This window comes from Pelophylax lessonae (assembly GCF_965119305.1).
Source record: "Pelophylax lessonae genome assembly, chromosome: 7".
NCBI lineage: Eukaryota > Metazoa > Chordata > Amphibia > Anura > Ranidae > Pelophylax > Pelophylax lessonae.
The window spans coordinates 263643909-263671222 of record NC_138774.1 but is presented as its reverse complement, the minus strand read 5'-3'; the positions used below and the strand labels follow the sequence as shown (position 1 = coordinate 263671222).

Sequence of the window (27314 nt, the reverse complement as noted above, 5' to 3'; positions counted from 1 at the left end):
TCTTTATGTTTGAAGCCTGAAATGTGGCAAAAGGTCGCAAAGTTCAAGGGGGCCTAATAATTTCGAAAGGCACTGTACATTGGATGCTACTTCAGGTACAATTTGTAGATCATATGTCATGCCTGAAGTCCTACTGGTTTGACCGAGGGCCTACTCAGCAGCAGTGAAGTGTTTTATATACAAAGTGGGGATTGTGATTGGCCAATGAGAGGAAGCCATGTATTGAACGATAAAAACACAAGCCTATCCCTGGTGGAGATAGGATACAATTGACCCTGGTCCTCCAGGGTCAATTGAGGAAACATCTCAAACTGGGGCCGCAAACACAGCGCCATTTACTGTATGTAACTAATGCTAACACAGTCTAATACAGCAGCCCCAGTGGCCAGACTGTCCTGGCATGGAAATAATTTTTTTGGGCCAGTTTGGTGCAAATAAGGTGAAAGGGAATATGGAATCTTCATAGGATCAACTTACTTTTTGTCACCCATCTCAGATGTTTAGTTCATGAATGAGTCAGTTAGAAGGACATCTATTGTTTTTAGAGTTTTGGATTCTTTGCTCTGTAATATCTCACTGTAAAAACACTTTGACTTGGCACAGAGAATGAAAAAATTAATAAATAAATAGATTATATATTTAAAATACTTAACGGGGGTTTTTAATCAATAAGTACGCAGAAAGGTAGTCCAGATATCAAAGTGCATTTAAGGGCTTCCTGCCTCTGTTTATCTGTCATTGTTTCAGAAAATACAAAACGCAAAAGTTTTTCCTTGCAGGGGGCTGTGTCAGCAAAATTTCATAATCAGCAAAACATTCAGCCTGCTGGGTAGCTGTGAGATAGTTTGGTCCTGCATAGACCTGCAGGCTTTTCGAGCACAGACTGCATGCAATCTCCCTAACACAAACTCATACCACACATCCCCAAAAACATTTAAAACCAAAAAATATTGGGCATCAGCTTTCAAAAGTGGCTTTTATTTGGGGTCACACTCGTCCTTTTCTGAACCCCGTGTATGAGCTCCCTCCTAATTCCATGGAGTTTCCTAAACTGTGGGCAATCTTTCCCCAAACTATCCTCAACCTATAGGGCAGTTGTCCTCAACTCCAGGCCTCGGGGCCCACTAACGGCCAGGTTTGCAAGATTACTAAATTACATCACAGGTGATCTCATTTGCTGTTCAGTGATTGCAGTATTCTACATTTGCTGTTCAGTGATTGCAGTATTCTGCATCTCACCAAGGTAATACTTAAAATCTGGCCAGTTAGTGGGCCCCGAGGACCGGAGTTGAGGACCACTGCTATAGGGGGCCTTCTTCTACCACACTTTTTATTTCAACTGTGACTAAGCAATTTTCATGTTTTAGACCCCATAAGCTTGTGAATAGAGCTGTTGCCCCATCCATGCAAGAACCCTAGCGAGCTTGCCAGTGGTTAGATGTAGGAGACAGCCTCATTGAAATCAATTAAAGGCTGGCAGCTCTTGCAACTTAATAGGGCTGTTTACATGTACGCGCTCATGGAGTGGTCACCTGCGATTGATTAGTGCCTGGATACAGATTGTCTGCATCCAGAGTCAATCGCGCACAGAAAATCGTTCCATAAGCGATTGCATGCGAGCAGCCGCGGCTAGCTGCAGGAGCTGTCAGTCTCCCATTGATTACCACGGGGCTGTCTCTTGCATCTAATCGCAGGGTACACCCACTGGGGTTCTCCTCACATGTAACCGGTGACGGCTTCATTTGCAAGTTGAATGCCAAATATTGCAGTCAGACTTTGTACACACCACAGCATCTTTGCACAGTTCCAGCTAAAAATAGAGCACTGTCTTTTTGAAGACTACTTTTTCCTCCTGCAGACTGGCTCTTCTCACCTGCTTTACAAGGTTTTAGGTTGCACTTCCAAAGATTCATCCACTCATCTATCTTTTTAGGGATTTTCTTGCTCACTTTTATTTAAAATAAAGGTGTAAACATCACAAAGTGTCACCCATGAAGAGGTTATGTGGCCTCTCTCTGCCAAAAGTCAATCCTTTCTTTAGACTCCTAGCTTACTCATGTAGCACCGTTCATAACCTTAAGCCCCGTACACACGTACCGATTTTTCGGCCGTAAATATTCGGCCCGCCGACCGATTGTAGGCTTGTTAGTATGATGCTTCCGATAGCCGACAGCGCATTTTTGGCCGAACAGAATCGGGTGTGCAGGCATTAAAATTTTTGTTGGCCAACACCAGAACACCAGAACTGCCGATTGTTCGCCAGTCAGTACAGATTTCGGCCGACAGACAGCAGATTAGCAAGACTGGGCATTCTCAGAAAAGAAAAAAAGACAAGGAAAGTTAACCATCACATGACATCACTTCTGCTGTCGGCTGTTGTTGGCGGACAAAATTCGTGTGCAGTCTTTTGCAGTTTTCAACAGACATGACAGCCCTGGACAAAAGACGGCCGATCGGTCGGCCGACGATCAGTACGTGTGTACGGGGCTTTAGTTACCGGTCTGTCTTCTCAACTATGATGCACACAGCCACAAGAACTGCTCAAATGTAGTCTAACTCTATTACAAAAACCCTGCACATACCTGTATAATATATGTGCTGATTGCTAGGAAAACATGAACACAAGATTGGAGGCTTCATCCCAACCAACTTTCTATAAAAACTCCAGGATCCAGACCAGGATTTAGTGATGCCAGAGGAGACTGAACAACCAGTTTCCTGTGTACAAAACACACATCCTGGAGCCCCTCAACCTGTAAAGAGGAGTATCCTGGTTGACACTAAACCCTGATTCACATTGCCGTGTCTTAAGAGTTCAAAGTCGAAAGACAAGTCGCGCCAATTATCGACAATGGAACCGTTCTATTAGGAGCCACTTGAGTCGCTCCACCTTAGAAAAAGATTCCTGCACTACTTTTGGTGCAACTTCAATATGACTTGCCTTGACTTCTACTAAAGAAGTCATATGTAAGCCGCGATGAAGTTGCGCCGGCATGCCGGATTCAAAGTCGCGCCGGCATGCCGAATTCAAAGTCGCGGCAGTGTGAACCGAGGCTTAAAGAGAAACTTTGGTTTGATTTTTGATTTTTAAAAGTCAGCTGCTATACTGTAGCTGCTAACCTTTAACAATTAGATACCTACTAGCAGTGCTGAGACAAAGCTATCCAGTGCCGAGGGCAAAGATGCCAAACTGCGCAGTTTAAAGAGAGCTATTCCTTTTTATAAAGATGCCAGACTGCACAACCTCACCCCAATTCATGATGTGCAAGCTTAGGAGTTCCTACAGTTCCCAGCAGTCACTTGCTTGTCAAAATCTTTGCCTTTATCACTACTCCTGTCAGCCTTGTAAAAGAAGGAAGATGCCCCTATCCCTACAATAAACCATTGCAACCAGGGCAGATGGTCCACCCTCTATCCCGGCCCTGCTCACTAGTGCCTGGGGTCCAGCACTGTTGTCCTACAGCCAGTTCTTACTATGCTGCAGGTTGCCAGTGCTTCCATCTTGGATAAGGAACTTGGTTGTGGCTTCCTGCAGAACCACAGTCAGCTTCTCCCTGTGCATGTGCAAGCTTGCACAGCACTTTGTGAATGGTCCTGCAGCCTCCTGGGACATGTCACATGTCCCAGGACACTGTGGGAAGGGAGCAGAAGGGCTGGGGCAAGATACATCATCCTCGCCTAGAAGAGAATTGCGAAGGTGGGAGTAGGTACCAATAAAAAATTGAACCGCCTGATGACGCACAATGAGCGAAATGCATTGTGGTTAATGCTATACCCGGAACTAACAGAGGCATTCGAGGCAGTGGCTGGGACGCAAGCCGATCGGCATAAACGGAACAGGGAGAGAGATACATGAGGGAGCTGCAGATCCCCTGAGGATATCTTCCCAACACCCGTGACCCATACTGCTTAATTGCCCAGTGCCAGGAGGGCACAACAAAGAGTAAGAGGCAAATTGTTATCCTTAGTTTGTGTTTTTTATTAAATAAACAATATTTCACTATTGGAGGCTTTTTTCCTATCTTTATATGTATGGACTATATTGTCCACCTCGAGTAACGTAGGAGCAGGATATACAAAGTACCGAGGAGAGGTTTGATCCACCCAATTTAAAGGGATCACATGCGCTGGAGGTCCTTGTGACCTGTGGAAAGCTGGTAAGAGGCCACGTGTGACACACCCCAGCACTTGGAGCACTTTTTAAAGAAAGAATTAAAGATCACAAAAAACGCACAATTTGGTTGCATGAAAAATCCAGAAACATAGAGACTTTTTTCACAAATTTTTGAGCACTATTAATTTTTTCTATTTATTATATGTGAATATAACTTATTGGTGGAGATATTAAGCACTTTTATAATACGTAATAATTTATTGGTAAATCAAGGTCAGCATTTGCACTTTAATTAAGTTTATGCACTATAAGCACAAAAAAATTTTTTTTTGTTTGTTACACCTAAAATACCAATACCGTATTTATATAATTTATACACTATTAAAAATTTGGGACATAAATTATTAATATTAATAAGCACCTTAATAAGTATATTTTTTATGCACGTATCTCATATACTATATTGTCTATATATATTTTTTTATATATGATTTTTATACGTAACCAACTAAGATTTATATCCAGCTAAAAGATCACCAGCGCCTCTTTACCCATTTTTATATCTATTTATTGTTTCAAACAATTAAAGGGGCAGCAGGTTTTAATATCTTTAGAAAGAGCTAGGCGCCTTCCTTAACGTTTTTACTAATAAAAAATTGGTACTTGACCCTCCCCTCAAAAAAACCTGTAACTCAGTTACAAGGTGGGAGGAGGGAGCAAACCAGTGGGACTTCACTTTTTGAGTGAAGTTCCACTTTAACAATTCTCACACAATGAAAGGACACAGCACTATCAGAAGCCTTATTTGACCTTAAAAAGCAATGTCACATCTAGGTTACATGTTTAAATTAGCCATTGAGTTATAGTCAAACTAATTAACACATACTAATACGGTAAGGCTTCATTTACACTTGCAGTGGGATTCATCGCACCTCTGAAAAGTGCATCATAGTGGATCACTTTGCAGAAGGATTTGTAAGGAAGCCTGCAAATAATATGACGCCTCACTGCCTGTTTTAACCCCTAAAAGTCTGCAGCACCGTGCAAAGTTCCAAAGTGATAATTGTGGCACTTTTGCATTGTTTGAAAAATATTTGATAGAAACTGGGTTTTTCATTTTGAATAGCGCAAGGGAGGGTTAGGACCCCTGTCAGATTTAATTTTACCATCTCTGCCCCATTTGGGAGATTTCTCCTCTCTTCCTGTCCCACAACCAAAGCAGTAAGTGAAATGAAAAAGTGAGGGAATCTCCGGTTGTCACCAGGGTCACCATCGCTAGTGTCCTATATTGTCCTATATGGTGTCCAAAGGTTTCCGTTTCCTTAGGATTCTGGGGACACTCCAAAATTTGTGATTTTCTTTTATTCTCACATTTAGTGATATTGATAAACTGAGGACAAAGATATTAACAAAAACTTGACAGGGGGTCTAAGCCTTCTTCGCTCTATCCAAAAAAAAAAAAAAAGTTGCCTTTAGGTATATTTTTAAGTATATACAGTATACCCATACCTTTTTTTACTTTTGAATAGAGTAGGGAAGGGTTGAACCTCTGCCCATTTATTTTATTGCTGCCTGAGTTCCTTATAGGAGAATTCCCCTTCACTTCCTGTCCTAGGAATGCAACTGGAAATGAAAGGAATCTCTACATAGTAATGTCATAGTAAATTCTTATATACACTTTAAAAATACATGTATAGAGTTCAGGTTGAGCATGTTACTATAATTTCTAAAGGGGTATCAATACTTTTAAATATGCAGCTTTACTAAAATAATTTCTAGTGATCCTGGCACAAAGGACCTTGTTCAAGCACTTTCTGGTAAGGGGTGATAGTCATCTCTCAATTACTACCTTCTCACAAGTACTCCTTACTGAAGCTACATATGGCTGTGCTGACATTCATTCCCCAGGCATACTCCACTGTTGTCCCCATCAGGAAACCAGTCCAGATCAGTGATATGCATTCAAAGCTGATTGCATGTAGACAGTAAATGGCTGAAAAAACTCGCAGAACATTAGCGGCACTCAGTTGCAAAAAAGGATGAAAAAAAGATGAAAATTCGATTTCAGAAAAAAGACAATTGTTTAGGATACACAGTTTGTTACCAAGCTAAATGTCATCCAATTGGGATTTAAGCCCCGTACACACGAGTAGAAATTGGATCGGGAAATTTCATCCGACGACCGATTTTCGACTTGTTAGTATGGTGCTTCCGACAACCGACTCCGACTTTTCGGGCGAAAAAATTCTGGTGTGCAGGCTATATAATTTTGTCAACCATCAAAGCACGTCCGCTTTTCGTCTCATTAGTACAGATTTCGATGGGGAAAAATCTTATGAGCAAGACTAGGCATGCTCAGAGATGAAAGAACACATACAAAGCAATCCAACACATGACATCACTTCTGAAGTAGAATTCTGTCATGCGGGAAAATTCGTGTGCAGTCTAGAGCACATTCCAACCAACAGACACCACTCTGGACAAAAGACAGACGACCAGTCGGCGGAAATTCGTTGAGTGTGTACGAGGCTTTAGAGGTACTTTGGGGAATTATTTAAAGACTATTATACAAAATGAAATAATGAAATAAATGTATCCAGAACTGAAGCAATGGTTTTTCATGGGTGTAGTCATGATAGTGTCATTGACTGTCTACAACAGGGGTCTCAAACTGGTTGCCCTCCAGCTGTTGCAGAACTACAATTCTTATGAGTTTTTGCAAGGCTGACAGTTACAAGCATGACTCGGGCAGAGGCATGATGGGACTTGGAGTTCTGCAACAGCTGAAGGGCCGCCAGTTTGAGACCCCTGGTCTACAGTCTTTGACCATCTCTTGTGTAGCGGTACCCCCTTCAGAAGCTGCTGAATATAATGGCTCCTCTGTTCACTTCTGAGCTCTGGGCGAGGCACAACCCCTGCTGACACCACCTTATTGTAACCAAGTGTCACCCAGGATATCACACGAAGGATAAACACACTACTTTTGATAAAGAAAATATTTGGTTTATGAAAGATTTAGGTAGGCAGCTAGGCAGTAATATCAGCACAAAAACCAATGTATAATTGTACACAAAGAGAGTCACAAGTAACAAAGTAAGCAATAAAATATATAGCAGTGCCATTTTATTGAGACCCAATTGCCCTGCAGGACTCAGAGTTTAAATCAATCCCTCCTACCAAGAGAGAATTCCCCAGATGAGCATTAAAGGAGAGAAGAAAGATATTAGCCTAACTCTCTTGGGGCTCACTCTCAGGTTCTATATGGAACATATTTCATTCTCGACAAAACTCTATCACTATTTGTAAGAAAACTCTTCTCAGAGCTTGATGAACCTCTTTAGGTTGGTGCACATTGGAGATGTAGTCCTTTTGTTTGATAAAAAGATGACACTTCCCAGCAGTTGATAAATCAGCAGGCAGAGTTCCCTTTTAATAAAGGTGATAAGCTGGGAAGTAAATTTAAAATGTCAAGAAGTTGCAAAGGGTTAATCAAACTGGAATAAAGGGAGGGCAGATTTAAGCAGTAAGGTGTCTCTTTAAATGTAGAACCTAACTTGTGAAACTTGTGGCTTCCTTGTATGGAATAGGCCTGAGGTCATATACATTCACAGTCCCTGCCTATTTAAGCAACTAAAGGCCTTATGACTGATATCCTGGGTGCAATACTTCAATGAATGTCTACTGTGAATAGGCAACAGTAATGACTGGGCTACAGGGCCTGTGTCTCTATGCGGCAGTCTGTGTTGTGCAAAATCCTGAACTCGAGTAACTGGCAATAATAACAAGTTATCTTGTAGCATGTAACGGGGTAGTATGAGTTAAGAACCCTCTCACCCAGTCCTTTATGGTAACAGTACGATGCGATAGCCTTGCTTCTGGGTGGTCACCTGGATCAGCCTCCACTCTCTCACGCATCCTGTCTTTTTGCCAGTCTTCTCCTCCCCTCCTTCTTTGGGTTCCTGGGCTTTCCTTTTTTTACGCTCCTGCCCCTGTTGCTCACTCACAGGAGATTTTCAGTTCTCTACCAGCTGATCTGAGTAGAAGGGTTCTGCCTGCAACATACAAGTTCCAGTATTCTTAGCCTGGCTGTATTAGTTTCTGTGCCCACTAAACTGCAAAGCACTGCCATCTTGTGGCCATTTTAGAATCTGCATCAGTAACAATGCAGTGTGTTATACTTGTATAATTTCAGCAGTCTCTGCCTATCTCTTGTATCACATCTGCAGTCTTTGACCATCTCCTGTACTATGTCCACAGTATCGGACCATCTCCTGTATCATGCCTGCAGTCACTGACCATCTCCTGTAACATGTCCACAGTCTCTGACCATCTCCTGTATAATGTCTGCAGTCACTGACTATCTCCTGTAACATGTCCACAGTCTCTGACTATCTCGTGTAACATGTCCACAGTCTCTGACCATCTCCTGTATCATGTCCACAGTCTCTGACTATCTCGTGTAACATGTCCACAGTCTCTGACCATCTCCTGTATCATGTCCACAGTCTATGATCATCTCTTGTAGCATGCCCATAGTCTTTGACTACGTATATCCTGTTACGTGTCTGCTGTCTCTGACACTGAATATTCACTGAATTTTATGCACAGCCCTTTGGTGATGTTGGCGGCCACACTTGAGGCTCCCCATACCGATAATGTTGACTACCACTGATTTAGACATTATTTGCTTATCTCAAAGTTCAGCTTTATAGATCCAAAGAAAACCTGTTTCCAAACGAAAAAAAAGAAAAGCTCAAAAGATTAGGTGTTCACGCTAATGTTGTTAGTCCTGTTTTTTTTTTTTGTTTTTATTTAATACTTAACTACGAGGATTCATTCTGCTCAAATCCATTGTTCCATTCTTGCCTTATGGGTATTTGAAAGTGAAACATTGTAGGTGTGCATTTAATGATCTTTCTTGTGTATGGTGGAGCATAATCACATGGCATTCTGCATTTTGGTGTACCTGAATATCAGGTTTCATTGTTAAAGCCCGTGCTTACACAAGGAAAGCCGTAACTGAGATCCTTATTAGAGGCTGTTAGTGAGAATCCTGGGAAACTTGTCCAACAGACAGGTTATCGTTTAAACACAAGGCATTATGATATTCAGAGATATAGATTACTAGGCGAATCACACAAGTAAGTTCACTTTTAGTGTTTCCCATCTACAGTATGCATAACTTTATTTACAGGTGGAAAGGTTTTGACTGATTGGTCTTGTTTTTCAGTTACATCAAACTGCATGTGTTAACTGGCATGTTGCCATGGACAGACCTCATCACCACCTAGAAGACAAGAACAGTCACCTTTGTAAAGTGCAAGGGCAGGAATATCAACATGACAGCCAAGTAAGTTTTGCTGAAATCTCCATCCTGTAATATTTTTCAGAAAGTTCTGACTAAGCTCGTCTGGTGGTCATTTTAATTTTTTTTTTTTTAAATATATTTGTTGTCTGCAAACAGATACAGGATTGTGCTGTAGTTGCATCAGACTCCTTAAAAAGTATTCTGATTTTTTTTAAATGTTAAAACATTTTACAATAAATCTGTCCTCTGCATTATGTGTATACACGAATGAACGAAGATCTGGCGCCCAGCACCTTGTAAATCTTCAAAATAGTTTTCATGTGCCTGTGGGCCTTGACTTTTTCAACACTATGCTAAGCCATGCTTCCCCAGCACCACTAAGCCCATCTAGTAAAGTATATGTAGCACTGCTCCCATGGGAGCTGCTGGTTACGGATTCCCCTGGGTTACCCATAGCAACAACTTGATAATTAAGAGTATTTCAAGTGAATGGCTCAGTCAGAAAACAGTCCAGGGGATTTGGTTTTTGTTGTTTTATTTGAGAACTGGGATAGGAGAAGGGATGAGTGGGATACTCCAACTGAATGAACTATGTACAATGTCAGGATTTCTAACAGCCATCGCTTCACCATGCCACTGTAGTGAAGTAGGTAATAAGTGAACTATTCAGTGAATCTCTCTTCAGGGCCCTACATGCAGTGTTGGGGTAGTTACTCAAAAAATGTAACTAGTTACTAGTTACTTCTGTAAATTGTAATGAGATTACGTTACTAGTTACTGCATTTGAAAAGTAACTTCACTACTTATTACTTTACTTTCCTCTTTCTTAATTGACCGTGTAGAAGAAGATACATGACACTCTTTCTGCATAGAGTTTATTGTATAAACACAGGCTTTGGGAAACATGAGAACAAAACCTGAAAAAACAGAATAAAACATAAAGTGTAACAAAAAGTCATAAACTTCATCCCTCTCTATTCTTCGAAATAACGATTGTATCGCACGGCTTGGGTAACACAGGAAAGCGCATTCCAATAGCCTAGTAAAGTAGTGTAGTTACCAATATTAGTATTGTAACTAGTTACATTACTTTGTTACCAAAAAAAGTAATGTAGTTACTGTAATCCGTTACTTTGTAACTAGTTACCCCCAACACTGCCTACATGGCACCCCCTTTTACACCCTAATATTCAGGGCTATACTTGGCACCCTCTTTACTCTGGCATACTGTGTGAGCTGACCGTCTATCAAGCAGTCGTATCAGCAGGGAGCATTGATAGTTTCAAAAAACTATTAGATGGACACCTTAAAGACCACAACATACAGGGGTATACAATGTACGGTTAAAAGCAAACACACACACACATCATAGGTTGAACTGGATGGACTGATGTCTTTTTTCAACCTCACTAACTATGTAATTATGTAACTATCCTCTGACTTCACTGGAGTAGCCCCCCTTCCTGGGCAGACCCTTAGGCAAGTCTTCTGGTACTTGCGGACACTGTTTTTCCTAGATGACTCTGCCAGCAGCTCCACTGTCAGCTATACAGGATCCTTTAGGCTCCGCTCCACACCTGGTTCACTAGGCCAACTGCCTATGACCACCTTCCTCAGACAGCAGGAGGAGAGACAGCCGTCAGCCTCCTCCTGGGACTCTGCTTCCTGCTAAAGATGCCCTGTCCCATGTCCCCCTAGCCTTTATGAGCAATCCCAGGATGCACGGCAGGAGTGCCCTCCCACTGGGACTCTAACAAAAGTCTATGTGTCACTGGCTGGCTTTCCTGCACTGTCCAACAGGCTCCCCTATTGGATACAATGGGGACACTCCCTCAGAGCCAGTGAATAATACATGGGAACAGGCAAAACTAACCGATCAGGCTTCCCTGATAAGCAGATGGAGCATAACAATGCTTTTACACCTAGCGCCTAACTAGGAGGGTGCTACATATAACTAAACCCTTTGGGGGAAAAAAGCACCAAACAGGCATACAGTATATCAATGAAATTGAAGAATCTACGTCTTCACTACTTCCACTGGGTTCACATCGTAACAAAGGGCAATTCTTCAAATTGTGATGTGGTCAGCTTGCACTGGACTACGCATCCCATGCTACTATTCTCTGTAAGAGGTCTTAGAGCCCCAAACATGGGAAAGTGGTGTTAGCAGAGGCACCCAAAAGTGAAGGAGAATCTGAGAAGTGTGTTCTAGCACACTAACAAACAGCAGGAAAGACAGATCACAGCTATTTAAAGTGTTAGTATAGTGGCAAAAAAACACATCAACATTGTTTTTTAACTATTCTGTGAGCAATAAATACTGAACTTATGAAGAATTCACTTCTCAACTTTTGGGTGCTTCTGCTGACACCAATTTCCTATTTTTGGGGCTCTATGATCCCCCTTTAGGGGGCTCAGCAACCTCACAGGTGTAAGTACACCATTGCATTTTACCTTCTCTCATGTCATCCAACAGCTGTTAAACCACTACTCTATAGGGAACTCTCCTGCGGCTTCTGTTTTTTTTCACAAAAGGTTAGGTGAATGTGCACGTGAACTGTGCGTCTACATGTACGTGTGTAGGAACCAGTGGGAGTGTTAATCCTAGGCAGGACCGGGACAAGGGGTGGGCAGGAGTGACGGTTGCCCTGGGCGCAATGGTTTATTGCAGGGATGGGGGCGCCTTGACCTTAAACCTAAGGGAAGGGAGGGCGCAGTTTGGCATCCTTGCCCTGGGCACTGGATGACCTTGTCCTGCCACTGATCATAGGGTGATAAAAAGGGCTAATGCACAGTCGTGTAGTGGTTAGCACTTTCACCTAGCAGCAAGAGGGTCACTGGTTCGAATCCCAACCACGACACTACCTGCCTGGAGTTTGCATGTTCTCCCTGTGCCTGTGTGGGTTTCCTCCGGGTACTCCGGTTTCCTCCCAAACTCCAAAGACATGCTGGTAGGTTAATTGGATCCTGTATAAAAAAAAAATTGGCCCTACTGTGTATGTATGCGAGTTAGGGACCTTAGATTGTAAGCTCCTTGAGGGCAGGGACTGATGTGAATGTACAATGTATATGTAAAGTGCTGCGTAAATTGACAGCGCTATATAAGTACCTGAAATAATAATAATGCTGGCAAGATCAACAGGTACAAATAAAAGGAAGCCTACAACAAAAAAGAAAACCTCAGAAGAGTAATATAGCAAAAAAATATTCTTTAAGTTGTGTGTGTAGGTACCAGGGTGGAAAAATCGATTCTTTTTTTATTTTTATTTAAATCTTATTTTTTTCGATTTTTAGCAAATTTATTTCATTAAAATGTTTTTGGAGTAAGAATCTATCTAAAGATAGTTTTCTATTTAAGATACAGTAGGCTGTGATAACATGCACTGCATTCATGCATTCACACAATTTCACACTAACTACCAGCAAGAATGAGTCCTTACATTTTAAAGAGCACCTGTCATTTCAGATCCATCATGGCAGCGCCTGTTAGTGGGCATCAACTCACCTGCTGCCGCCAGATCCCTCACCTTTTTGTATCCCTGCCGCATCACCAGCCACCCAATTCAAATTAATGGGACTGTCGGAGAGTCTACAGTGGGTCAGAGGAGGAGCCGCTGCATTACAGAGATGAGAGTTGCTCTTTAAAAGTGATTAATCGAGTCAATTTAAAAAAAAAAAAATAAATCAAGCCTTTTTTCTAGTGATTTAAATCATGATTTAAATTGACTTGATTTAAAAAAAAATCACCCCCTGGTAGGTAAGTTGAATGTCAGGCATTTACAAATGACATACATTAATGCAGCTCTGTAATCATTAAGGTATTTTGCTTTTATTTTTTCAGGCTGTAAACACACCTGTATGTTAGCCTGTGTGTCTATGCACCCATACGCATTTACAGGCTTTTAAGAGGAGTATTTACGGGCTAAAAAAATAAAATAAAAATCACCAGCACATTCAGGAGAGGAGCATAAATGCGCAGTAAAGTTAGATGTGTCTGAGTGTTAATGTGTTCTAATGGCCAAAATAAATTCATATTTTGGCAAATAGAATACATTAACCACAAACACGCGCTAACATGCATAAACATGCATGTGCAAATCACGGCTTTTACTGTGTTTTATTGAGCAGCTTTTCTCCTGCCAGGAGAAAAGGCGTTTAGAGCAGTGATCGACTTATATCGGTTTTTAGTTGCCAATACCGCGATACCGATGTTTTGGCCAATGCATATTGCTGATATTTTTGTACATTTAAAAAAAAATGTTTACAGGTACTTTTGTGGAGGGATCTGGGGGTCTAATGGCGCTTTTCCACTGCATGGAACCGTACCGGTTCGGCCTGCTATTGTGCTTTTCCACTGCTGGTACCGCATGATATAGGGTCGGAACGGTTCGGTACGGTATAGGTTTGCTTTTCCACTGCATGGAACCGAACGGTACGGTACGGTACGGCCCTGAAAAACAGTACCTACTCGATTGTGGTTCCAACAGGTACCAAACTGGTACCATATCCCACAATCCTTTGCATGCAGTCACTACTAGCCACTGATTGGTCAGATAATCCCACCCACCCTGCTGTTATCCCACCCACTTAACTTTAGTACTACTTTAGTGGAAAAGCAAACCTATACCATACCGTACCGAACCGTTCCGACACTATACCATGCGGTACCAGCAGTGGAAAAGCAAACCGGGCCAAGCAGGGCCGAGTAGAGCCGACCTGGTACGAGCCGGTACTTGCAGTGGAAAAGTGCCATAAAAGACTCCAAACCCCTCCTCTGCACTTAAAAGCATTCAAAACGCCAAGTTTGGCTGTTTTGAATGCTGTCATTTTTTTTTAATCTGGGGCCAGACAGTACCCGGAAGTGATGTCACTCATAACATCACTTCCGTGTTTTTACATGGAGACCCGATCAGAGCCGAATGCGGCTTTGATCGGGTCTTCGGCGGCTGTGCAGGCTGGTTGCCTGGGTCTCCCGGTGAGACTGGAGACCCGGGCGAGCCGCGGAGCGGGAGGAGCTTATGTCCCCTCCCGCTCCTTGTAATGACAGCCGAGCGGCTTCTCAGCCGCATCGGTTGTCATTACAAGACAACCGACCGTCGGCTATGGATGCCGGTACCGAGGTGATGCCTCTAGCTGCAGGCATCACTCCGGTACATGCACTTTCCCGAAATATCGGCAATATCGGTAACCTCCGGGGCCAATTCCAATATATCGGGAAAAGTGCATATCGGCCCTCAATATATCGGCTTTGCCGATAATCGGTCGATCCCTAGTTTAGAGGTTGCCGGGCAATCGCTCAGTGTGCATGAGGCCTTATACATCCTTACATTGTTTTTATTTTTTTATTCAAGCATGCTAGCAGAGCACTTTAATTCAACTTAGTGTCAAAGCAAAAGCAAGGGCGCACCAGTCTTGTGCATTACCATAAAAGTGATTTATTAAAATATTATTTCAAATTCCAATATACTGAATATTTGAAAAAAATCACTTTTATGGTAATACATGAGGCTGGTGAGTCCTTTTTTTTGTATTTTATTTAGTACTCTGTCTAAGGACAGGCTCCCTATCCTGAAGAGGGCAGCAAGGCCTACACACATACCTTAATTTTTAATGGAGGAATTGCTTTTGAGATGATGTCGGAGGAGTCCCACCTTTTATGATTGACTTTTTTATGCATGCAGGGCTGGTGTTGCCTATTGCTCATGTTTTTATAGTAAAGGATACTTCTTGACTTGGTATCAGCCTCTTGTAGTTCCTGTACAGCAGAGCTCACAGAAGGGGGACGAATGAGCAGCATAAGAAGCCAGTCAAGTGTGGCGCAGTGCAAGGAACATGCTGATAGGAAAAACAAGGGCAGACAGATAAGCTCCTCATGGTGTTTCCTCTCCTTTCATTGTCCCCACTGCCTACTGGGGAAGGAGATGAGACCTGTAAGTGAAAGTGACACTGCAGAAAAATCAGCCCCCCCCCCCCCCCCAATGCTTGGCAGGGCTGAACTGTGTGAATTTCAGGACTGGACGGACAGAAATACAAATCAAGTTGGGAGATAAAAAGTTCTTATACGCAATATATACTTCTATTGCATATTTATATCTATTCCAAAAAAATATTCGGACCTGCACTTAGCTGTTAGTAAAAGGCTGCACAAAAAAAGTAGCAGAATACTTAACTACATGAACACAAAAAAATGTAATAAAAGTGTGCTGTCTCAAAGTAGATTTGATTATTCAAAGTATTCAAAGCAAAATCATAACCCATGGACAGAGCCGCCACACCTTTCTCTAATCCCAACTGACGTCTTCTTAGGGGAAACGTGTCGGGCGGAGCCAGTGGTGTGACATCAGAGGTTATGATGATTTTGCCTTGAATACTCTACATATCTGTAAGTGCAATACTTTTTTGTTTTTAAAAAAACAGTCAGTAATGCACTATGAGTTCACCTCCTTGCTTTTAATTTATACATCTGTTGGAGTTGGAACACAAGCTCGATATTATCAGGACATCTGTGAACCTTGCTGGGAGTGAGCTGTGGCTTTCCCTATAGGGGAAACTTTCTAAGCGTGTTTGATCTTGTTGGGGGTCATATGTTCTGGTAAGCAGCTTGTTGGTCTGCATATGCACCCGGGTGGAAGTTAAGCGATGGACAATTTGGTATAGATTCTCATAATACACCATAAGAGCACCTTTATTGCACCCAGAAGGACTTTTTGGACTTTTATCACATTTCATGTTTACATTCAGATGTTTTATTGATTGAGGTATTGCTTAGATTGTAATTATGTAACGTGGACATATGAATAATCCTTTGTGTCACAAGCATTGTTGTTTGCTTAGGACAACTAAAATTGCACTTTGCATGGTAAAATTGGTTTATGAAATATTGCGTAATTTATTTATTTATAATTTTCTGCACAATTACTTTTGCACTATTTACAGTTTACAGCCTAATATTGGTGATTTTTAAATCTTTAAACACTTTGAGACAGCGCACTTTTATTCATTTTTTTATATTTATTTCTATGCCTGGAGTTTATTCTTAAACAATCCAGCACTAGAGTCTTAACAGACATTAAAGGTTATTATATCGGACTGTTGGACGGCAGGGGCAGGATTTAGCACCATTGTAGGATGAGATAGAGCTTTACATCAAGCAATGAGGTTAAGGCTATACGTTTTACCCTTCACTCACTGCTCCTGCCCTAACTGCAATGTCTCTACTGGAGCATAGCTGCATATATGTTGGTCTTGCTCATTAGTAAAGCATACTTGTCACAAATCTTAGCACCTGTTAACTCTAATGGCTCGTGCACACTATAAGAAAATTGGGCGAACATTTTCATCCAAAGAATTCTCGTACGATTTTCATATAGTGTGTACACAACTTACGACACCTGATAACCAAATTTCATACGAAAATTCCCAAAGGGGCAAGCTCCAAAATGTTTCTCGTACGGGAACAGAGCGAACAATTTTCGTTTAATGCGTACTGTTTTCGTTCGAGAAAATCAGAAATGAAAGACTGCGCATGATCAGAAACACTAAACAAAAAAAAAAGTCTTTCAGAATTTTCGTACGAGGAAGTCACGTGTCTAGTGACGCAACGCGTAGGAGAATTTAGTGTCCTCAGACTCGTTTGTTACACTGCGATCGGTGCTAGGAAGCCAGGGAGCTGCATTCTCTTGCACTTCATTTGCTTTTTTACCTTGTAAATGTGAGTCTTCTGGATTTATTTTTTAATGAATGTTTTATAAAATCAACTTCACTATGAAATCACTCTGTTTATCTACATAATCATGGAGCTGCTTCACTCCGACCAAAAGAGGGGGAAAGAGAAGCCTTAGGATTCCCCCAGGTGGATCATTTTAAGTTACACTGCACAAGTACCTTTGTGCTGATGGTGAGCGCGCATTGCAACCAAAGGTGGACAGCAGGTGGATGGATTTTGCACACTAAGCACAGATATCTTTGATGAAGAAGCACTGCATGTTTTTATAGACTCACGAATCACACTGTATATTGGAAGATTGTTCGAACTTTATATTGACATTTATATTCATGATTTCACTGTTTTCACTTTGATTTGGTTTTTCGGGGGAACATGGTGCAGATTAGCAGGGCTGGCCCTACCATGGGTCCCACTGGGTCCATTGGTCCCAAGCAGCACTTGGAGAGGAGCAGCAAACTGACTCCCAAGATTTGTTTTTACAGCAGTTTTGTGTGTCATCAGTTTGCGGCGTGTTTCAGGTGGCATTTCTCAATCTCATACTGCTGCCCGTAGTTCAAACTGATGAGTATGAGGACGCGGAGTGTCTCCTTCCGGCAATGTCCCTCGCGTGATTGTGGTGTGCTCAATGACATCAAACGTCAGCGCACTCCATCTCAAGCAAGGCAGGCTGGATCTTCTAGAGCAGTGGGCACTGCAGACACAGAAGTGACAGAAGGACTGGGGACAGAGAATGGGTGTTTGGTGGACCGATCTGGTCCGGTAGTGAGTTATTGAAGATGATAACAGTATGCATAATATTTTCGAAAGGTTATATAATATACACTCTAAGGTAGCAGCACACCCTATATTGAATCAGCGCACTTTCCTACCCACCATATCCTACAGATTTGGCTACACTCTGGAAACCTAACCCTGAAGACTGTATTTCTGGTTGCTACATCCTCTTTGAAAAGGGTGTCAGAGCTACAAGCTTTGTACTCAAGGAGCCTCACCTAATGTTCTACCTGAACAGAATAGTCCTAAAACCCCAGACTGCTTTTATCCACAAAGTGTCTGTCTTTCTCCTTCCACTTTAACCAGAAAGTCAATTAATTTGTCTTTCTTGGTAAAGCGAGAACCACATCCCCTGGATGTTGATCTAACTCTGATGGCCTGCTTGGCAGCTACCTTTTTATTCAGGAAAGCTGAAATCTCTGCTTGGTTCTGGCATGGCTTAAGGCAGCGTCAGTGAACATCGCCCATTTCAGTCACCTAGAGCCTACTCTTCACAAGACCTTCCTGTTCCGTTCATGGCAGCATACAGATTTCCACCCAAATGGTGAGAGTTACAGATAATGCTGCGAGCCAGAACTGTCTTTGATTTATCCCTCCTCTTATGTTAGAATTCCGTTACTATCCATGATGTTAGGGTCAGTTTTGACCCGTGTTTTAAATCAGCCATAAAATACCCTCTGAATAATTATTTATCATCAAATTTGTTTCTTACCTCTTGGTTACCTTGTTAGGCTTCTTTATCCTTGAAAAGATTGGTTTTAATATTTTTGGTGTGACCCCTAGACCTTTCTTTTGATAGCATACCTCTCATTGTCAAATTTAAAAAATGGTAAAATAAAGTCAGCAACTCTGAAATGAATTTGTCCTATGTTTCTTCACTTTATTTAGAGAAGCAGACAAGCAGGAAAAGAGATAGGCCCCTCCCTAACTACAGCTCACAGGGTTGAGAGGGGATTGGCTGTCACTGTTACTAAGCAGAGAGAGTGTTTATGATTTCAGTTTTGGCACTCATTAGTGTCCTAAAATCCTATATTATAACTGGGTCAGAATTGACCCTAACACCATGAACGTCTTAATTTTCACCACAGTATTTTATAATTTAGTGAAAAGGATTATTTTTCTATTACATTGTTTAAATAGAGGTTCCTGACAAAGTAAAAAAATCTTGATGCAATAAACAAATTTATGTGATATTTATAGACATTCAAAACCTGAAAACGGGTCAGTTTTGACCCTAACACAAGAGGAGGGTTATAGTTAACCAGCCTTATCAGGTTGTGGGGCGGAGCCTCAACCTGTTGTATACTCCCTTGAAGATGCACCAGGAAAGGAAAATTATAGAAAGGTGAGCATACCATTTTCAGTTTTCACTAAGCTAAGGTACTTCCTTGCAAAATTACAATTCTATGCAAAGAAAACAGCCCGTTTGCCTTTAGTAAATTAAATTCAATGCTCTCACACTTTAATTTAATTTAAAAAAGGTCTGGATCCTTTCCTGGGTGGTACTTAATATAAGTGGGTACTAAAATTTTTTAGGTAAAGTTGATCCAGGGAAGATCCGATTGCCTCTTGGGGGATCAGGAAGGAACTTTTTTTCCACTGCTGTAGCAAATTGGATCATGCTTCGCTGGGATTTTCTTTCCGCCTTCCTCTGGATCAACTGTGGGTATAGGATTGTGTATATGGGATTGTATGGTTGGGTTTTCAATACTGTGTTTGTTTGTTTTTTTTTTTGGTTGAACCAGATGGACTTGCGTCTTTTTTCAACCTGACTAACTATGTAACTATGTAACTATGTAACCCCATTGCAAGCACAGGAATTTACTTTATATACTTTGGCTGACACTTTCCTCCAACCTAGAGGGATCCTTTTTTTTCATTCCAGCAGCTGCCTTTTATATATAGTTGTTTTTACGACCTCTGAGCTCCACACTGTGTCTTAATTGATTTACTAAATAAGCAAAGAATCTTTACTGAAAAAAATATGTGATTATTTACTTCAATTATCCTATCATTTGAAAAGAAAATTCCTGTTTCCCACCTTGAATACCCAGGCATGTGCAGATGGGTTCACATGTTTAAATAATTTAAGTGAATATTCACATTGTTTCAGTGAACTAAACTCTAAAATTCTGTCTCTGAGATACAATCGGAAATGATCTTCAAACTCAGGGTAATTCTTGTATTAGACAGTTGTCACTAGAATAGTTGTTCCCATTGGATTATTTACCTTCATCTCTTTTTCCAGTAACAGTTCTAAAATTTTAGACCTTTTACCTTCACTGTCTGTCCCAGCGGCAAAGGTCAGCAGGAGAAATAGAGAGGTAAAGCTCTCTACCAGGAACCCATTCATCAATAAACTATGACAGAGGTGTATCTGGATTTAGCAAAAGCATTTGATACAGTCCCCCACAAATGCTCACAATCTATAAACTGAGGTCTCAAATTGAAAGCGTGTTTGTAGCAAAAATTGTAAACAAAGAGTACCACATCCCTAATTCGTATGTAAAACACTGGGAAAGATATCCCAGTAGAGAAATCCACAGCCGGAACCTGAGGTGTACAGGTAGGTGCTGGGGTTGAAAGAAAAAGAAAGAAACAGAGGAAAAAAGGGGGAGGCAGGGATAAGCAGAATGGAAGGGGAGGACCAAAAGGGACAGGGGAAGGTGAGACAAAAGGGAAGGAAGACAAGGAAGGGGGGAAAAGAGGAAGATGGAGGGAAAAAGGAGAAAAGACAGGGAAAGAAAAAGAAAAACAAAGAAAAAAGGAAGAAAGAAACAAAAGCAGAGTGACCGAGGGGTCAAGAAGTAGATATGAGGGCTAGTGGGACTTTAAAGGTACCAGGTATTCAAATTGATAAAGACATAGTTAAAAACATGAAATATTTATTGACATAGCATATTTAAAAACAAAAACCGACAAAATACAACATTGATACATATAATTCTGACATATACAAAATTGGATGTGTAAGACACAAGGCAAGAAATGAATGATGGTAGTCAATGGGTCCAATGCTGAACATCAAACCATTCCCGACATGTTTCGCGGGCAGTAGTGCACCGCTTCTTCAGGGGAATAAAAATACATAAAGTGTGCAATGACTTTTAGTATCCTGTATAATACAGCAACAACAAGAGAAATTTGTTATTGGTTCAAATACATATATAAGTATAACATCAAATATAGAATTAGTGATGTCGCGAACCTAAAATTCGCCGTTCGCGAACGGCGAACGCGAACATCGGCAAATGTTCGCGAACCGGCGAACCGGGCGAACCGCCATAGACTTCAATAGGCAGGCGAATTTTAAAACACACAGGGACTCTTTCTGGCCACAATAGTGATGGAAAAGTTGTTTCAAGGGGACTAACACCTGGACTGTGGCATGCCGGAGAGGGATCACGCAAAAAAAAGTTCTTAAAAATTATAATTTTTTGATAGAGAGCCAATTATTGGAAAGATTAAAAAAAAATAAAAATAAAAAATTTCTTTGGATTTAGCATCTGGGGGGTCTAAAAAGTGTACCTGTGAAGTTTCAGCTCTGTAGCATGTCCAGAACCCCTAAAAAACAGCATTTGTCTTATATTTTCAGGAATATGGCTTCTCTGCGGCTGGCTTTTTCTCTTGCAGGCATTTATCGGGCATTTTTTTAGGCAGGCATGTCATTTTTTGTATTTAGTGTCTGGGGGGTCTAAAAAGTGTACCTGTCAATTTTCAGCTCTGTAGCATGTCCAGAACCCCTAAAAAACAGCATTTTTCTTATATTTTCAGGAATATGGCTTCTCTGCGGCTGGCTTTTTCTCTTGCAGGCATTTAGCGGGCATTTTTTTAGGCAGGCATGTGATTTTTTGTATTTAGTGTCTGGGGGGTCTAAAAAGTGTACCTGTCAATTTTCAGCTCTGTAGCATGTCCAGAACCCCTAAAAAACAGCATTTTTCTTATATTTTCAGGAATATGGCTTCTCTGCGGCTGGCTTTTTCTCTTGCAGGCATTTAGCGGGCATTTTTTTAGGCAGGCATGTCATTTTTTGTATTTAGTGTCTGGGGGGTCTAAAAAGTGTACCTGTCAAGTTTCAGATCTGTAGCATGTCCAGAACCCCTGAAAAACAGCATTTTTCTTATATTTTCAGGAATACGGCTTCTCTGCGGCTGGCTTTTTTTCTTGCAGGCATTTAGCGGGCATTTTTTTAGGCAGGCATGTCATTTTTTGTATTTAGTGTCTGGGGGGTCTAAAAAGTGTACCTGTCAAGTTTCAGCTCTGTAGCATGTCCAGAACCCCTAAAAAACAGCATTTATATTATATTTTCAGGAATACGGCTTCTCTGCGGCTGGCTTTTTCTCTTGCAGGCATTTAGCGGGCATTTTTTTAGGCAGGCATGTCATTTTTTGTATTTAGTGTCTGGGGGGTCTAAAAAGTGTACCTGTCAAGTTTCAGCTCTGTAGCATGTCCAGAACCCCTAAAAAACAGCATTTTTATTATATTTTCAGTAATACGGCTTCTCTGCGGCTGGCTTTTTCTCTTGCAGGCATTTATCGGGCATTTTTTTAGGCAGGCATGTCATTTTTTGTATTTAGTGTCTGGGGGGTCTAAAAAGTGTACCTGTCAAGTTTCAGCTCTGTAGCATGTCCAGAACCCCTAAAAAACAGCATTTTTATTATATTTTCAGGAATACGGCTTCTCTGCGGCTGGCTTTTTCTCTTGCAGGCATTTAGCGGGCATTTTTTTAGGCAGGCATGTCATTTTTTGTATTTAGTGTCTGGGGGGTCTAAAAAGTGTACCTGTCAAGTTTCAGCTTTGTAGCATGTCCAGAACCCCTAAAAAACAGCATTTTTATTATATTTTCAGTAATACGGCTTCTCTGCGGCTGGCTTTTTCTCTTGCAGGCATTTATCGGGCATTTTTTTAGGCAGGCATGTCATTTTTTGTATTTAGTGTCTGGGGGGTCTAAAAAGTGTACCTGTCAAGTTTCAGCTCTGTAGCATGTCCAGAACCCCTAAAAAACAGCATTTTTATTATATTTTCAGGAATACGGCTTCTCTGCGGCTGGCTTTTTCTCTTGCAGGCATTTAGCGGGCATTTTTTTAGGCAGGCATGTCATTTTTTGTATTTAGTGTCTGGGGGGTCTAAAAAGTGTACCTGTCAAGTTTCAGCTCTGTAGCATGTCCAGAACCCCTAAAAAACAGCATTTTTCTTATATTTTCAGGAATACGGCTTCTCTGCGGCTGGCTTTTTCTCTTGCAGGCATTTAGCGGGCATTTTTTTAGGCAGGCATGTCATTTTTTGTATTTAGTGTCTGGGGGGTCTAAAAAGTGTACCTGTCAAGTTTCAGCTCTGTAGCATGTCCAAAACCCCTAAAAAACAGCATTTTTATTATATTTTCAGTAATACAGCTTCTCTGCGGCTGGCTTTTTCTCTTGCAGGCATTTATCGGGCATTTTTTTAGGCAGGCATGTCATTTTTTGTATTTAGATTCTGGGGGGTCTAAAAAGTGTACCTGTCAAGTTTCAGCTCTGTAGCATGTCCAGAACCCCTAAAAAACAGCATTTTTCTTATGATTTTTAGTAGAAAACTAATGCAGTGTCTTTCCAGCTGTCTTTTTTTCTTTCTGGCAAGCTGAAATATGATATGCCAAGGCAAACATGCCTATCAGTTGAGCTATGACACAGACAACACTGCACACATGGGGAAATATGTAAAACAAAAAACAGGAAAAGGAAATTAGGTGACGGTCACAAAACATGATATTGTGATTGGCCAAATAAAAAGTCGCCTCGCGATGAGGTCGCGCCAAAGTCGCGCTAAGTCGCGCCAAAGTCGCACTGGAAGCGACGCTACTTTAGTGGTAGCGGCAGTGTAAACCAGCACTAAAACATCCAGTGTGTGAATACAATCAGGTATGATGTTTTATCGGTCAAGTAGTGTAAGGGTTACGCCCGTCGCCCGCTTCACAGTGACAGACCAAACTCTGACAGACCAAACTCCCCGTTTAACAGTCAGTCAGTCCATTTGCACAACCGCAAACTCCCAATTTGCACAAGGTTGGATACCAAGCTAGCCATGTCCCGTTCCTTGTCCTCACTGACATCATTGAAGGTCTCTTCCTCCACCCAGCCACATACAACACCAAGGGTCCCCGAAAGGTGAGAACAAGCCCCCTGGGACGCCTGCTGTGGCTGGTATTCCACCTCCTCAAAGCCACCTTCCTCCTCTGACTTCTCTTCTTCAGACTCCTCTCTCTGCGTTGCCACAGGTCCAGCAATTGACAACGACAAGGCTGCTTCTGGTGGTGATGAGGACCACAACTCTTCCTCTTCATGCTCATCTACAGCCTGATCCAGTACTCTTCGCAGGGCACGCTCCAGAAAAAACGCATATGGGATGAGGTCGATGATGTTGCCTTGGGTTCGACTGACCACCAGGGTTGTCATCTCCGCAAAAGGACGCATGAGCCTACAGCCATTGTTCATGAGCATTCAGTAACGCGGCCAAAAAATACCCAGCTCCGCAGAAAGAATGAAAGAAAATGAATGTTTTTTTTTATGAAAAATTATCCTGCGGATCGCTTTTGGTCTGTACACAATGAAGCAACGACCTTATCATCTGGGGTGTGCCATCACAATCCTAGAGGTGATCGCTTCATTGTGATACGCAAGCCCCTTCACCACGACAAGGTAACGATCACGAAGGGGAATTGACACATGTATGTGCCTTTTTTTTTGTTTTTTGTTTTTTTGCAGCCACAGTGTAGCACCAGAGGCCAGAAAAATTAGGCATGTACACATGCATGAAAAAGTAGGTATTGTTGCAGCCGCTGCTGTAGCAGCGGCCTGAAAAATTAAGGTTTTAAGGCAGAAAGTGCACTAAAACATTGCGGCTTGAACCGTAGTTGGTGGCGGAGACTAGTGTTGAGCGAACACGGACTGTATTATTCGTGTTCGTACCGAATAATTGGATTTTTTTTACCCGAACACGGACACGGACACTTTACTGTATGTTCGGGTAAAAATCCGTGTTCGGTCGTTTTATTTCCGGGTTTTGCATGCTTTGGCGCTCTTTTCATGGCGGGCTTTCAACAGCCAATCAACAATCGTTTAACTGGTGTGCCTTAAGCCATCCCAGCCATGCCTGCAAATGTCTTAGTAGCTGTGATTGGCCGTCTGAAGCATGTGACCAAGTCTTTATAAGTTCGAGGCAGCCGCCGCAGCAGCGTCATTCTGCTGCTTAGCTAAGGGACAGAGCACACATCAATGTGCTGGCTGCTGATTAGGGAAAGATAGGCAGGAAAAAACCATTTGTGTCCGGATAGAATTGAGGGACAGGTCGGAGTGTTTAGGCAGGGCGAGTTGTAGGCATTTTAGGGATAGAGTCTGCTGAATTATAGGGTCAGTGTCTTCTACAAACTACAATCGATATTGCTGTGTGGGGGGTGGGGTGAATCTGCACTCAATCCTGATCTACGATCTCTTCTCAATCCTGTTAGGGACAGAGTCTGCTGAATTTTAGGGAAACTGTGTTCTACAAACTACAATCGATATTGCTGTGTGGTGTGGGATTGGAGATAGGCAGGTGTCAGTGATCCACATCCATTTTTCTGTGTGTGAGCTGCAGTGAACACAATCTTTTTGGGCTGCAGTGAACACAATCTTTTTGGGCTGCAGTGAACACAATCTTTTTGGGCTGCAGTGAACACAATCTTTTTGGGGTGCAGTGAACAAAATCTTTTTGGGGTGCAGTGAACACAATCCTTTTTGGTGTGCAGTGAACACAATCTTTGTGGGGTGCAGTGAACAAAATCCTTTGTGGGGTGCAGTGAACACAATCTTTTTGGGGTGCAGTGAACAAAATCCTTTTTGGGGTGCAGTGAACAACATCCTTTTTGGGGTGCAGTGAACACAATCTTTTTGGGGTGCAGTGAACAAAATCCTTTGTGGGGTGCAGTGAACACAATCTTTTTGGGGTGCAGTGAACACAATCTTTTTGGGGTGGAGTGAACAACATCCTTTTTGGGGTGCAGTGAACAAAATCCTTTTTGGGGTGCAGTGAACAAAATCATTTTGGGGTGCAGTGAACACAATCTTTGTGGGGTACAGTGAACAGAATCTTTGTGGGGTGCAGTGAACACAATCTTTGGGGGGTACAGTGAACACAATCTTTTTGGGGTGCAGTGAACACAATCTTTGTGGGGTGCAGTGAACACAATCTTTTTGGGGTGGAGTGAACAAAATCATTTTTGGGGTGCAGTGAACAACATCCTTTTTGGGGTGCAGTGATCAAAATCCTTTTTGGGGTGCAGTGAACACAATCTTTTTGGGGTGCAGTGAACAAAATCCTTTGTGGGGTGCAGTGAACAGAATCTTTGTGGGGTGCAGTGAACACAATCTTTGGGGGGGTACAGTGAACACAATCTTTTTGGGGTGCAGTGAACACAATCTTTGTGGGGTACAGTGAACAGAATCTTTGTGGGGTGCAGTGAACACAATCTTTGGGGGGTACAGTGAACACAATCTTTTTGGGGTGCAGTGAACACAATCTTTTTGGGGTGCAGTGAACACAATCTTTGGGGGGTACAGTGAACACAATCTTTTTGGGGTGCAGTGAACACAATCTTTGTGGGGTGCAGTGAACACAATCTTTGGGGGGGTACAGTGAACACAATCTTTTTGGGGTGCAGTGAACAACATCCTTTTAGGGTGCAGTGAACACAATCTTTGTGGGGTGCAGTGAACAACATCCTTTTAGGGTGCAGTGAACACAATCTTTGTGGGGTACAGTGAACAGAATCTTTGTGGGGTGCAGTGAACACAATCTTTGGGGGGTACAGTGAACACAATCTTTGTGAGGTGCAGTGAACACAATCTTTGTGGGGTGCAGTGAACACAATCATTGTGGGGTGCAGTGAACTCAATCTTTGTGGGGTACAGTGAACACAATCTCATACTTCTGAAGATTTGAGGGTGCTGCCTGTTCCATACCCCCCCTACTCCTCATCTAGCCTTTTAGGGGTACAAACAATAGTAATTGGGGCCTAGTGTGGTTGTGTACGTGTGATATACATACACTTTTTTTGGATCATATTTTCTATTCCGCTATTTAATCAAAAACCTTTGGGGATCAGTTAAATTGGGGGATAGTCTGTGTTGGTACGTGTGAGAGAGATCCACCTTTCCAAGTTGTTGGGGTTCATCTCATACTTCTGAAGGTTTGAGGGTGCTGCCTGTTCCATACTCCCCCTACTCCTAGCCTTTTAGGGGTACAAACAATAGTAATTGGGGCCTAGTGTGGTTGTGTACGTGTGATATACATACACTTTTTTTGGATCATATTTTCTATTCCGCTATTTAATCAAAAACCTTTGGGGATCAGTTAAATTGGGGGATAGTCTGTGTTGG

The 27314-nt window shown here is 42.0% G+C and overlaps 1 protein-coding gene across 3 annotated transcripts in view; it reads left to right on the top strand.

Moving 5' to 3' along the window:
* NEK6 (NIMA related kinase 6) overlaps nt 1-27314 on the top strand; it is a 404599-nt gene that overhangs the window by 166742 nt on the left and 210543 nt on the right. For all 3 annotated transcript variants that reach the window (XM_082263334.1, XM_082263332.1, XM_082263333.1), the window contains one exon: nt 9345-9464. In XM_082263334.1, coding sequence (XP_082119460.1) covers nt 9381-9464 — 84 coding nt within the window. In that variant the 5' untranslated portion in view covers nt 9345-9380. The remainder of the gene's footprint in view (nt 1-9344; nt 9465-27314) is intronic.